The sequence below is a fragment of the Siphateles boraxobius genome, unplaced genomic scaffold (genome assembly GCF_051911475.1).
Source record: "Siphateles boraxobius isolate OS27281-9 unplaced genomic scaffold, OSU_SipBor_1 20, whole genome shotgun sequence".
Taxonomy (NCBI): domain Eukaryota; kingdom Metazoa; phylum Chordata; class Actinopteri; order Cypriniformes; family Leuciscidae; genus Siphateles; species Siphateles boraxobius.
This window is the reverse complement of record NW_027508811.1, coordinates 3,621,533-3,635,113: the sequence shown is the minus strand read 5'-3', so window position 1 is coordinate 3,635,113 and position 13,581 is coordinate 3,621,533. Positions and strand designations below refer to the sequence as shown.

Genomic DNA, 13,581 nt, shown 5'->3' with positions numbered 1-13,581 from the left:
TGATGAGTGGGTGACGATATGGGGAAGAGACCTCTAGTGGACACCCAGGGAAACACACACCAGACACTGTGACAGAACACTCATAAGCCACGTGTTCACACAAAACATGACAACATGAAAGCATGCAGCCAGTGAAAAACACAAGCTGCATGCAACACAGCACAAGACAGAACAAGACATGGAAGCACATGATAACAAGGCACACAGACAAGACAAAATAGGAGTGTCAGGGCTCTGTCACAAACCAAGAAAAAGACTAGACAGAAGTGACAGAACCCTGACAAATGCAAAAGTAATGTAACTCTGCATTACTTTCTATCAAAAGTAACTAAGTAACGCAATTAGTTACTTATTACTTAGGGAGTAACGCAATAGTGTAACGCATTCCTTAACTTTCTCCAACACAGTAACCCCAGTCCCCCCCTATTTTTAGCAGTGTTAATATAATTAAAAGCAATCTGTTTATTGCAGAAAACAGGATTTGCCAGAAGACAAATAACACAGAGTTATGGAATCCAATAAGTGTGGTAATTATTTGTAGCAGGGTCACAGTATTATTGACTATCCATGAGGAAGCAGGTTTTCACTCAGTCAAATGCTCTGTAATGGTTGCATATAGAGGAATATTTGCATGAGAGCGCTGGAGAAAATTTAAAGAACAGAAATATTAAAAACACCTACTATAAAGGTCCGTTTCGTCCACAATCTCAGATTTGATGATTTCCTCAATGACGTCTTCCAGAGTGACGATGCCCATGACTTCATAGAAAGGATCTCCTTCTCCTTCATTATTGACCCTCTGCACGATAGCCAAATGAGATTTCCCTTTACAGTGCCAGAGAAAGAAATAGGAGCATCATGGCAGGTTATGCGATTGGCATTTCATTTTATGCTCATAATCCCCATCCTCGTTTAAAACACGCTAAAGCTAATTTCAAAAAAATTCCAGTGCTATTTCATCAATCCATTACATATTACATTCAGTCCAATAAATCCATAGTCACGTAACTTTAGTTAATGAAGCCCTGTCCTTTTGTTTTACCCTTTTGTACGTATGTGTGGTTTCAGGTGCATCTTTTGCATTGTTGCAGGAGTTGAACTTTGTCACATGCCATAAAGAGTGCTTGATATGAAGGTTCATGACAGTTCCGAAGATCCAGACCTGATCTTATGTAAACAGTTCTGAAGGATTATGCAATAGGGTTTGGGAATCCCTGCGGCTGTGATGATAAAGCTGACCAATCTAAAAACCTGGAATCTGCAATTTGCTATTTTAAGCTGCTCAGGCATTATTGGGCTTTCATTAGTTCATATTCCCCAATTTCATTAAATAATTATGATGCCTATCTATGTTTCATATTATGAAGAATCACGTTTCCTGTGTTAATATATTTTTTAATATGCCATTAAAAAAATTCCTTTTTATTCAGCAAGGATTCATTCAAGTCACAGTAAAGACATTTATAATGTTACAAAAACATTCTATTATTAAATAAATGCTGTTCTTTTGAACTTAATCAAGGTATCCTGAAAAAAAGTATATTGGATTCTACAAAAATATCAAGCATCAGACTTGTTTTCAATATTGATAATAGTAAGAAATATTTCTTGAGCAGCATAAGAATGATTTCTGAAGGATCATGTGACACTGAAGACTGGAGTAATGATGCTGAAAATTCAACTTTGTCATGACAGGAATAAATTACATTTTAAAATATATATTAAAATAGAAAACATTTTTATTATCACAATATTAGCTATTGTTTTTACTGTATTGGGCCAATTTAACAGAATTTACTTGTTCTGTACTTCCACAACATTGTGATGTCCAATGACTTCATTTGAATGCAATAACATTTTAACAATGGCTAATCAATGTTGACCAGATCCGTCTGAAGTCCCAACATTAAAAACTATAGTTGAAGTCTGGTCATTTCAGCAGATTGATATATCAATCTCATGTAATGTAAGGTATCTTTGCAAAGAGTCTGTTATTGAAATTTGGTACTGTTAAATCTATATTGGCACCAAGAGCAAACCAGCAGCTGGTTTCTGCAGTTAAGTGCAGTATTTCATTTGACATGCAAAGTGGGCTTTTACATTAGAATCTTAAAGGAACAGCAGCAGCAAAAAAATAAACAAACAAACCAAAAAAAAAAAAGTCACAAAAAGCTAAATTGTGTTTTCATCACAAAGTTCCTTATACAATATTGTTCATTGAATTCCCAGACCGAAGCAATGAAACAAAAAAATACATCCCAGCTAGGATTTCTGTTATTAATTCGATTTTGAATATCATTTCAGGCAAGTTTTTGTAAACGAAAACTGAATTTAAGACTAAAACTAATGGTCAAAAAACATTTTCGTAAAGTGTAAATAAAATAGAAAGTTCAACATGAATGAAAAACGAAAACGAAAAACAGCAACAGTTACTTAAAAAGTAACTGAAATAATAATTAGCAAAAATAAATAATTGTTTTCGTAATTAATAAGCTCTCATCCTGTACCGGTGAACTTTTCAATGTAAACGCGATAGATGGACAAGTTTGACCGTCGCGAACGTGTCTTTTGCAGCGTCTTGCGCATGACACTACGTTCTAAAATGCGGCACTCAAGTTAAAATACTGTAAGTTTAACCTTTCAAAGACGTGGCGGGAGATCTTGCGCTTTTTCCCCATTCCACTGCCCGTGTCTTGTGTTTTTCAAAGCAAAAACGCTTTCCATGTGAACCAGCCTTGAGAAGCCGAAATGGCCATGTAAGTAAGGCCATCATAAACCTTATGTAAATACAGGTAAGATAACCATCTCATTTGAAACTTAATAATAAACAAGATATCACACATATGAGACAGGATACCACACTGAGCAGAAAACGGAAAAAGCAATAAGCATATCTAGCCCACAAATAGTCAAATTATCAACAAATGTCTGGTAAACAAAAGTAAACAAAATGTCTGGTCTGACATTTACTATGAGTATATGAAATTAAAATATACAATAGACATAAAGCATAAATGTATCTGTGACAATCAGCGGCTGGAGTGCCCGCATGAGCCACTGGAGGGCACTCTCTTCCTGCGTTATGTTCCACCATGGACTCATTATGTTTGATTATGGTTTCATCAGTTTCACCTGTGCACCCTCAGCAACCCTTTATCTGGACTGTTCTGTTCTGTGCCCATTTGTGAAGTATTGTTTTACCCAAACTCTGTCTTAGTTTGTACCTCTTGTTTCTCCGTGCTTGGACTTGATCTTTTGTGTTTGAACTTGGACTCTCATATAGTTTTGTAAACCTTTGCTGCCTGCCTCTGACCATTGCGTGTTTGACTACGATTCTGGATTGCTCTTGACATCTTCTTAGTTTTTGTCTGCTTGTTCTCAGTTTATCATCTCCTTTAATAAATATCTGCGAATGGATCCGACCGCCTCAGCCTCTACGTGACAGAATACTTCACCACATCAGGATCCAGCAGATTACCGAACAACTCACCGCAAAATGGAACCAGCAGTTGCTCCAGCAGTCTCTCCCATAGTCGTCAGCAACCGGGCCCTGAGAGAATATCTCTCGGTAATGTTTCAAGTGAACCAGTCCGTCCAAAGCTATGCTAAGGACTTCCTCTCCATTTGCCATCTCGGAACGCTCGATGAAATCCAGCTCATAGGCCTGTTTCGGAACGGGCTGGATTACCGGATTGCTCGATGGATGCCGAGCAACATTACCGATTGGACTCTGGACCGGTACATTGCTGAGGCTTGCTTCGTGGACTGTTCCATAGCCACGTTCCCGTCCTATCCGGCCGAGCCAGCTCCTCACTGCAGTCTTACCAAACCCGCGACTCACGTATGCCCACTCGAGCCCGTATTCCGCACTGGTCCTGTTGGATTTGCCAATCCGGAGACCGCGGAGGTTCCGCCGGCCGAGCCAAGTGAGTCAAGTGCTGCCGAGTCAAGTGAGTCAAGTGCCGCCGAATCAAGTGCCGCCGAGTCAAGTGCCGCCGAGCCAGGTGCCGCCGAGCCAAGTGAGTCAAGTGCCACCGAGTCTACTGTGTCAAGTGAGTCTACCGAGTCTACTGTGTCAAGTGAGTCTACCGAGTCTAATGTGTCAAGTGAGTCTAACGAGTCTACTGTGTCAAGTGAGTCTACCGAGTCTACTGTGTCAAGTGAGTCTACCACGTCTACTGTGTCAAGTGAGTCTACCGAGTCTACTGTGTCAAGTGAGTCTACCGAGTCTACTGTGTCAAGTGAGTCTACCGAGTCTACTGTGTCAAGTGAGTCTACCGAGTCTACTGTGTCAAGTGAGTCTACCGAGTCTAATGAGTCAAGTACGTCCAGTAGTGAATCTAGCCCTGTGAAGCACCGTCGCAGGAGGAAGAGAGGGAGGACTCGTTTGGCTCGCCAGGCTCCGGAGGGCGTTCCCAGACTCCTCGCCCTGCCGGACCCGCCTCTGCGCCTCGCCCTTCCGGCCCCGCCTCTGCGCCTCGCCCTTCCGGCCCCGCCTCTGCGCCTCGCCCTTCCGGCCCCGCCTCTGCGCCTCGCCCTGCCGGCCCCGCCTCTGCGCCTCGCCCTTCCGGGCCCGCCTCTGCGCCTCGACCTGCCGGTCCCGCCTCTGCGCCTCGCCCTGCCGGTCCCGCCTCTGCGCCTCGCCCTGCCGGCCCCGCCTCTGCGCCTCGCCCTGCCGGCCCCGCCTCTGCGCCTCGCCCTGCCGGCTCCGCCTCTGCGCTTTGCCCTGCCGGCGCCCTTCAAGCACCTTCCTCCCGTGGATTTCCCCAAGTATTTTTTTTGGGGGGGGGGGGCAGGAGGTACCCTGTGAGGGCCTTGGGGGCTGCGTCTACATGGACCTTTGCTAGTAGGTACCCTGAGAGGGCCATGGGGGCGGCATCTACATGGACCTTTGCTCTACTGCCTACGTCTGAGTTTCCTGGATTACTGGTTCCGGCTAGCCCAGTTAGGTGTGATCTACTCCGTTCCCGTGTTCAGTGTGCTCCGCCCTGTTCTCCTGTCTGTTGTGCTCCGGCCTGGTTCCCTGCCAAGCTTGCCCCGCCTGGGCTGCCTGCGAATCTTGCTTCTCCGTGGTCCCGGGTCTTGCTCCTGTCTCCAGGTCCCCTGCCCCTCCACGGACCTGGCCCTCCATCCCATCCCCCGTTGACCTCCCCCCAGAGCTCTTAGGAGCGTCTGGAAGCCGCTCCATAGAGGGGGGGTTATGTGACAATCAGCGGCTGGAGTGCCCGCATGAGCCACTGGAGGGCACTCTCTTCCTGCGTTATGTTCCACCATGGACTCATTATGTTTGATTATGGTTTCATCAGTTTCACCTGTGCACCCTCAGCAACCCTTTATCTGGACTGTTCTGTTCTGTGCCCATTTGTGAAGTATTGTTTTACCCAAACTCTGTCTTAGTTTGTACCTCTTGTTTCTCCGTGCTTGGACTTGATCTTTTGTGTTTGAACTTGGACTCTCATATAGTTTTGTAAACCTTTGCTGCCTGCCTCTGACCATTGCGTGTTTGACTACGATTCTGGATTGCCCTTGACATCTTCTTAGTTTTTGTCTGCTTGTTCTCAGTTTGTCATCTCCTTTAATAAATATCTGCGAATGGATCCGACCGCCTCAGCCTCTACGTGACAGTATCAGTACAAGAATAATATTTTCAAATATGAATCATAGAAATAACTATAAAATAATAATCATACGCACATATTTTGTGCTTATACACGATATGTTTAACAATATTTCATCTTTAATATGAATGGGTATGAATTAATATTAATATTTACTTTTATACTTTTAAATTGCATTCGTTTGGTTCTTTGTGAAATCACAAACAATTATTTTATTTTTATTATTAAGAGGTTTGCACAAAAGTTAACTGTAAACTTTGAACATTAAACTTTGCTGGAATTAAATTACCTTACTTGGAAGTGTTTTGTTAACTATTATAATTATAAATGTGTTCACAAAATAAAAATCCAAACTAAAACTGAAACTGAAACTAACAAAACCGTTAACGAAACTAACTAAAACTAAACTGAAATGTATTGGAAGAAAAACTCATTTAAAAATGCAAATAATAACCTTGATTTCAGACAAGAGGATTAAATGATATAATCCTCAACCTTTTGAAAGAAAGAACCTAAAGCCTCTCTCTCTCTCACTGTGGTCTCCATGGTAGCGGTGCACACTGAGTGAAAGTGAAGAACTCTGCAGGAGTCAGGTGGAGAGCAAGGGCAATGCAGCATTCGGCACCATATACTCCTCAAAGCTGATGTGCAGGCAATCGCATTACATCACCACGCTATTATATAACACGCACGCGGAGCCGGGGGGTCTGAGCCCACACGGATGTCCCTGCGATTCCCTCAGCTGCTGTGCCAGCAAATGAACTCATTAAAGCTGGCACTATACTCTACTCATGTGATGCGTGGCAGAGCAGTATGGTGAGAAATGCTAAATAAAGCACAGCGTGTAGCTGAAAATAGAAAGAAAAATACTGGAGAACTGATGAAGGAAATGCCTGACTGTTTTCTAAGAACTGCAAGTAAATGGATTATTTCTGTTAAGCGATATGGAGATAGATATGTGCATGAATGAACACTGACGAGCTAAAACTTTATGACCACTCATAAGCAAATTTTGTTGATTGTCTCCTAACAAGGCCACATGTCAAAGTCTGGGTAGATTAGATGATAAGTGAACAATTATTTCTTGTAGAAAACATGTTGGATGCAGGAGTAAAGATCTGAACGTCTTTGACAAGGGCCAAATTGTTATGGCAAGGCAACTGGGTCAGAGTATCTCTGAAATGACAAGGCTTGTGGATTGCTCCCAGTCAGTAAATGTAAAGTCTGATTATTCGGCCAGAATACAGTAAGAAATAAGAACTATCAACCCAGTAATGTCATTGATTTTTGGGGACCAAGCACTAAAAGATAGGCACCTTTTATATTTGTCAGATTATTATTTTATGTTTTCTCCAATGGGGTCTATGACGCCTATAGTTCTCCAGCACCACCAATAGCTCAAAATTTCGCATATTTTCTGAACTTGTGAATGAAATAGATGCTAAATTCTTCCACTTCATTCCTTGGAGTTGTTTCAGTTTCTGCACAACTAGATATTTCGCCCCTTTGATTTATATAAATAGCCCTAAATAGTTTGCACAATTTTCACCAAACCAGATCCATTTCAGACAAAGCTTCAGCAACCTGAGCAGTAAGTTTTTTTTGGTTTTCAGCACCACTCTCAGCTCAGTGATTTTGCAGACTGACACAAAACTTTGTGGGAATGGTTGTCACAATGCCCTTTTCGAAAAACACCTAAATTTGGTGTCAGCGCCACCTACTGTTCAAACATTAAGTTAGAATTCTATTTTAGAATTTAAATTTTATGTTACATTTGTCCTAACATGACTCAACCTTAAAATGGGCACACCATTAATGTGTTTGGTCCTTTTAAAATACAAAGTTCTGTGCAACTGGCAGCTGATAGGTACTTAAAGTCCCCCTGAGGTGAAAATCAAGCTTTTAATGTTGTTTATATGTCTATGTGGTGTTTTTAATATGCTTTAAGACAAACCATGTGCAAATTCATAAGTCAACACCATTGCTGAGTATTTTCTCTTTAAAACTGCAGTGAACCAAAGATAGTCTCAAAATAGCTGTTTTAAATCGCTGGTGTTTCTGACGTCACCACCTTGTAGAGGTCTACACGGGTCCAGAAATTCGACCGACTCGGACCCGTCTATTATTTCAAAAGCTGGACCTGGACCCGGATCCGGACCCGGACCCGTGCAGATCCGACAAATGCCATAAATGTACTACCCGGACCCGACCTGTACCCGTCTATTTGAAAGCTGGACCCGAACCCGGTGGGAAGGCACAGACCCGACTGGACCCGATTGTCACATATTCCACACTAAATTGCTATTAACCAGTCAATAAACCAGTTGCCAAGCTTAATCCTATCATTATTTCAGCTTCAAAAGTCCATTTGATGTCACGGTGACGGATGACAAATGCGACCTTGCAGATTTGCATTATAACTTTGACTGTTTGCCCTTTTGAACTATAATAACGATTGGAATGGCTGCTGACGTTAGCATTATTCATTTGCTATCATCTCTTTTTTAAACCTTATTTCCCAGCTCACACTTTTCTTATCCTAATTTTACAAGTTGCAAGTTACAAAAAACACACAAGCACTGCTGATGGACTCTGATCACAGCCGGGTGTTCTCCGAGTCCGATCGAATCAGGTATTACACACAATGTTAAACAGACCCGGGACCCGAAGTAATAGATTGGGACCCGACCTGGACCCGGATGACCATTTAAAATATAGACCCGAACCCGTACGGGTCCAGGGGCGGATCCTGGGTCCTCGGTAGACCTCCACTACCTTGTAACCAATCAGGTCAACTTGTGATCGTCAAGGAGAGGATCTCTGAGCTGGTGAGTGGAGGTGGGGCTAATTTGCATATTCATAGAGCCACATATACTGAATTAGGCATGGGTATACAATTACATTTAAGCTATTTTAAGGCATGAATCCATTTTTTTTCCTTAAAAAAGAATTAAATTATTCTGCTAGCAATCACATCATTCTCTAAAGCCCCTTTCACACAGCGCATTGATCCCGGGAAATTGCCAGAACGCCTTCTGTGTGAACGCAAACACGACCTGGGATTGATACCAGGATGCCGGGTTGGGGACCAACATTGCCGGGATCAATCCCGGAACGCGCTCTGTTTGAACAAAAGCCGTAACCAATGCCGTCATAATGATGACGCTGAAGTGAAGTGAAAGCAGGCTAGTGAAACGGTACATAATGCGCTAGTTTATGATCAAATCAGAGAAAAAAATGCACAAGCGTGGTTTCTCGAGAGAGAAATCGCAGCTCAAAAGCAAACTAGACGCTGCTGAGACATTACATGTCACATCGATGTCACGTGTCTTTACGGGATTTTTACGGGTTGTGTGTGAACGCACTCTCTGATTCCGGAAAATCAATGGCAGTGTGAATGAACCAAAATCAAACGAACCCGGGTCAAATCCCGGGTCACTTTATCAGTGTATTTTCCGGAATCTCTGTGTGAAAGGGGCTTAAATGGCCCAGTTGATTAGTTCCTGCTGCTTGCCAAAGAGTCCGCTTCTCAACTTTCAAATACTTGGTCAGCATTTGCTGTAGCAGTTGCAGCGCACTTTCAAAAACCCTCCACCTTCCCCAGCTCCACCTGTATAGATCCCCCACTTGTAAATGAAATTGATACTAAATTCTTCCATTATATTCTTTGGAGTTGTTTCAGTTTCTGCACAACTAGACGTTTTACCACTTTGATATGTTTTTTCTCTTCCTAAATAGTTTGCCCAATTTTCACCAAACCAGATCCTTTTCAGACAAAGCCTCGGCAACCTGAGCCTTTTTTTGTTTTGGTTTTCAGCACCACTCTCAGCTTAAATCCCAATGGAATTGTTAGCAAAATGTCAAACAGAAGTGATTCTGCAGCTTATAGTGATTTATAGTGATTGGACAAGACCAAACATATTCACATCGTCATATCCATTATTATGCCAAATTATCCTAGAGTTGTCATAACAGATATGTGTTTCATGGGCTTTTTGTCTTTATAGAACAGACCAGCAGAGTTAGAACAGGAAACAATAGAGAGAGGATTGTGGAGGCTGACAACCAAGTTATGATCAATCAGATCCTATGTGATTTTTTGTGTCTAAATTAGGCTATGTCTTCATTACATTTCAAGGCGGCGTTTTCGTTTCAAAACGCTCTCAGTCCACACTTGCAGTTTCAAGCTTTTTCAAAAGTTTCTGAAGAGTGTACAAAGTAATCTATTTTATCAACTGTGTTAAGGTGAATAACGCATAACAGGCATAATACCGGTATAAACATGAATATCTACAGTATCAGTACAATATGTTTCACATGACTAAACTTGCTTCATCGTTTTCAAAAACCTCAGTTTTCACAGTCCACACTACAACGTGAAAACTGCGTTTTCAAATGTGTCCACTTTGGAGGGGGTTTTCAAAAAGCTTCGTTTTCATTCATAAAAACGCCATCTCATTGTGGGCAGAAGGCCAAAACAGTGTTAAAAAGATGCGTTTTCAAACGAAAAGGTATTAGTCTGTGCAAGGCCTTAATCACATAGTTTACATGGTGCCTATGTTTGAACATTTTTAATATTGTTTGACGTTTGAGTCAAAAACAATTTCATTTCATTTTGTGTTCCAGAGAACAAACAATGGTTAAGAATGACATGAAGGTGAACAGTTTCTTTTAAGAATCTTTTATATTGGCAAATTACCAATGTGTGTTTTAAGCATTTGTCACATGCTGAAAAGACGCATGGCTTTACTATTTTTAAAGAACAGCTACATTTTGACAGTTTTACCACTTTAGTAACAGTCTTCAGAAAAAGGTCATTATATTCAACTTCACCTTTACCTGCTGTTCAGCATCTGCCTTATTTCACTGAATGGAGAGGGAAAGGTTTAGCCTGCATATTTCATTATCCCTGCTGTAATATGTTCACTGGAGGCAGAGGCTTCAAAGCGTGACGGGCTGTGTGCTCACAGTGTGAGGAAGCAGATCCTCTTCTCTCTCGCTCTGCTCTGTTTGTCCATACGGTCCCAAGCTGAGACACTGATTGGACCAAAAGGTCACAACTGCAGATAATCTGCCCTGATGTTTCTGTACAGACAAGCACTCAGAGGAACTTTCATTTAAAGGGATAGTTCCCCCAAAAAATAACTACTCGATTTACTCATCTTTGTGTCTCTCCAAACCCGAATAATGTCTTTACAAAGCCAAAATGGTCTTGCACTGGCAAATTTGTGGTCATTTTTGAAGCTCATTGCTCATTTTATTTAGACCGCCACAGTGAACTATCATATGTAAAAAAAGAAATCCAAGAAAAAAACACACTATAACAACACACAAACGTGTACTGTGTGTATTTGAGATGACACACACAATGGGTGAGTAATAGAGTGCAAATAGCCAGTCGTGTTGGCAGAGGCTATTTACAACTACCTCCATTGTCTGATTGAGCCAACAAAAAATTACAAAAGAAATCCCGTTGATAACAGGATCAGTGGTGTGGAGAGCAAAGCGGGAGGCGTTCGCTTTTGATCGCCTTTTTCCGAACTCATCTGTCTCCCTTTTCCCATTGCATATCAGCTCTGAGAGGCAAAACATATTCAGAAAGTGGAAATAAAGTGCCTATTGGGAATTGAATAGTGTTAATAAAGTATTTAACAGGTACAGTTAGGAGTAGGTATTAGGGAGGCCTTTAGGGAGAATGTCCCAATAAGGCAGCATCCATTTATGATTTTAATAAATATAATAATATACACTGAATATGTTATTATTGCATTCTGTTTTATAATATACCAGAATACACTGAGGCACAAAATACTATCTAATGCTATGTGCACTAGCCGCTGCCTTTTTTGGGGGTGCACTATTCCTGGATAAGGCTGGATTTGTTTTCTAAAACTGATGTGTTTGTTATATCATTTAACAAACTCTTACAGAAAAGCAAAGAACACAGTCAATTCATTCTGTCATAATTTTTGCCAAATATTTGCTATGTTAGAACTTCTGAAAATAAAAAGCATGTACAATAGTTTGCATGTCTGGATATTTGCAGCAGGGATGGACAGTAATTAATTCATTATTAATTTGTCTGGGGCAGTAGTCTTATTGGGACATTATTCAAAACCAGTACCTTAAAGGGTTAGTTCACCCCAAAAACTATAATTCTGTCATTAATTACTCACCCTCGTGTTTTCTCCTAACCCGTAAGACTTTTGTTCATCTTTGGAACACAGATGAAGATCTTTTTAGTGAAATCTGAGCGATTTCTGTCCCTCCATTGACAGCTATGCAACTACAACATTGATGCTTCAAAAAGTTCATAAAGAGATCGTAAAACTAATCCATATGAATCGAGCGGGTTTTGTCAAAATTTTACGAAGAGACTCGATCGCTTTATATGATGAACAGATTTAATTTAGGCTTTTATTCACATTTAAACATTGATTAGTGAACATAAACAGAAGCTCAATCGAACCTGCTTGATGTGCGAGAAAAAAACTCATTGGTTCTTCTGAAGCTCAAACGTAGAGGTGGGTGATTTATTTTTTTTATAAAAAACTTGATTTACGATTCGATTTGATTTTCCCCCCAGAGAGGGCTGCGCCGCAGGGAGCGTGCTACAGAAACCCTGATGGAAGATTTGGCGAATGCAAAATGTATGTACGCTATACTGAAGAGGGGGAGAAAAAAAAATCAAAAAAATCGTTTGTTTTGAAAATATGAATCGATATGACCTACAAACTCAATTTTTAAATCAAATCGATTTTTTCCCAGCCCTACTCAAACGTAATGCGTAACACGAATCATTGGTTCTCGCACGTCAAGCGAACATGTTTGAACTTCCGTTTACCACAACTAATGTGTGAGTGTATGAATGTTTATATGTGAATAAAATCTTACATTCAATCTGTCCATAATATAAAGCGATTGTAGCCCCATTCGCACGGGATTAGTACTATCTGGGGACCTCGTGTGATTTAGAAATTACCCCCCACATCTGAATTTCATGTGGCGCATTCGCACGGGATAACCGAAACCTGTGATTTTACTCAAATTTATTGACTTATCTCCCAGATATGACTTCAATAGGCTATTGCTTGGAAATGTCTTTTCGTTATAGGTCTAGCTGTATGATTATGACATAAACAGAATAAAGTTCCTTACCGAATGCTGCTATAGGCCTACATGTCATTCATCTCCATCTAATCATGATCTTCAGCTTTCACTTTCTGCACATTGTGTAGTTGTGTATAGCGATATGACCCAGCACCCAAAATACTATGAAAACACTCCAACCCAGCCTCCATTCTCCGCGAAAGATGGATAAAAAGGCGCACATGAAACAAAAACCTTGAAAAAAAATGATATACGATCCGGCCAAATCACAGAGATGCCGATTCGCACGGGACTAATATTATCACAGAACCTCGGTGTTCGGCGAAATATAGTAGGTCATTTGCGGGGGAATTTTTACTTTACAAATTACAGACATGGCCGATTCGCACATGATTTAGATCTCAGACAAACTCCGCAATTATTACAAATGACTAGAGGTCACCAGGTAATACTTATCCCGTGCGAATAGGGCTTATGTCTCTTTTTTATTTTAACTAAACCGCTCAATTCATATGGATTAGTTTTACAATCTCTTTATGAACATTTTGAGGTGCCAAAGTGGTAGTTGTGTAGCTGTCAATGGAGGGACAGAAAGCTGTTATCTTCGAAAATGAACGAAAGTCTTACGGGTTTGGAACGACATGACGGTGAGTAATTAATGACAGAATTTTCATTTTTGGGTGAGAGTATTAAAATTCACCTTTTAGTGGTAAATAAGGTAAGTTGTCCGTTTAAAGGTACTGCCCCAGTGATAAGCTGTTGTACCCCTAAAGATACAAACTGACAGTGAACAACATCAACATCACTAATACTCCATATCCTTTAAAATTTCCCAGGAATGTTTATTTGAATG

At 41.0% G+C, this 13,581-nt stretch overlaps 1 protein-coding gene across 1 annotated transcript in view; it reads right to left on the bottom strand.

The window, feature by feature from the left end:
- cnnm1 (cyclin and CBS domain divalent metal cation transport mediator 1) overlaps positions 1-13,581 on the bottom strand; it is a 35,197-nt gene that overhangs the window by 18,735 nt on the left and 2,881 nt on the right. Inside the window, exon 2 of the mRNA XM_077236400.1 lies at positions 682-825. Within this exon, the coding sequence (XP_077092515.1) occupies positions 682-825 (144 nt within the window). The remainder of the gene's footprint in view (positions 1-681; positions 826-13,581) is intronic.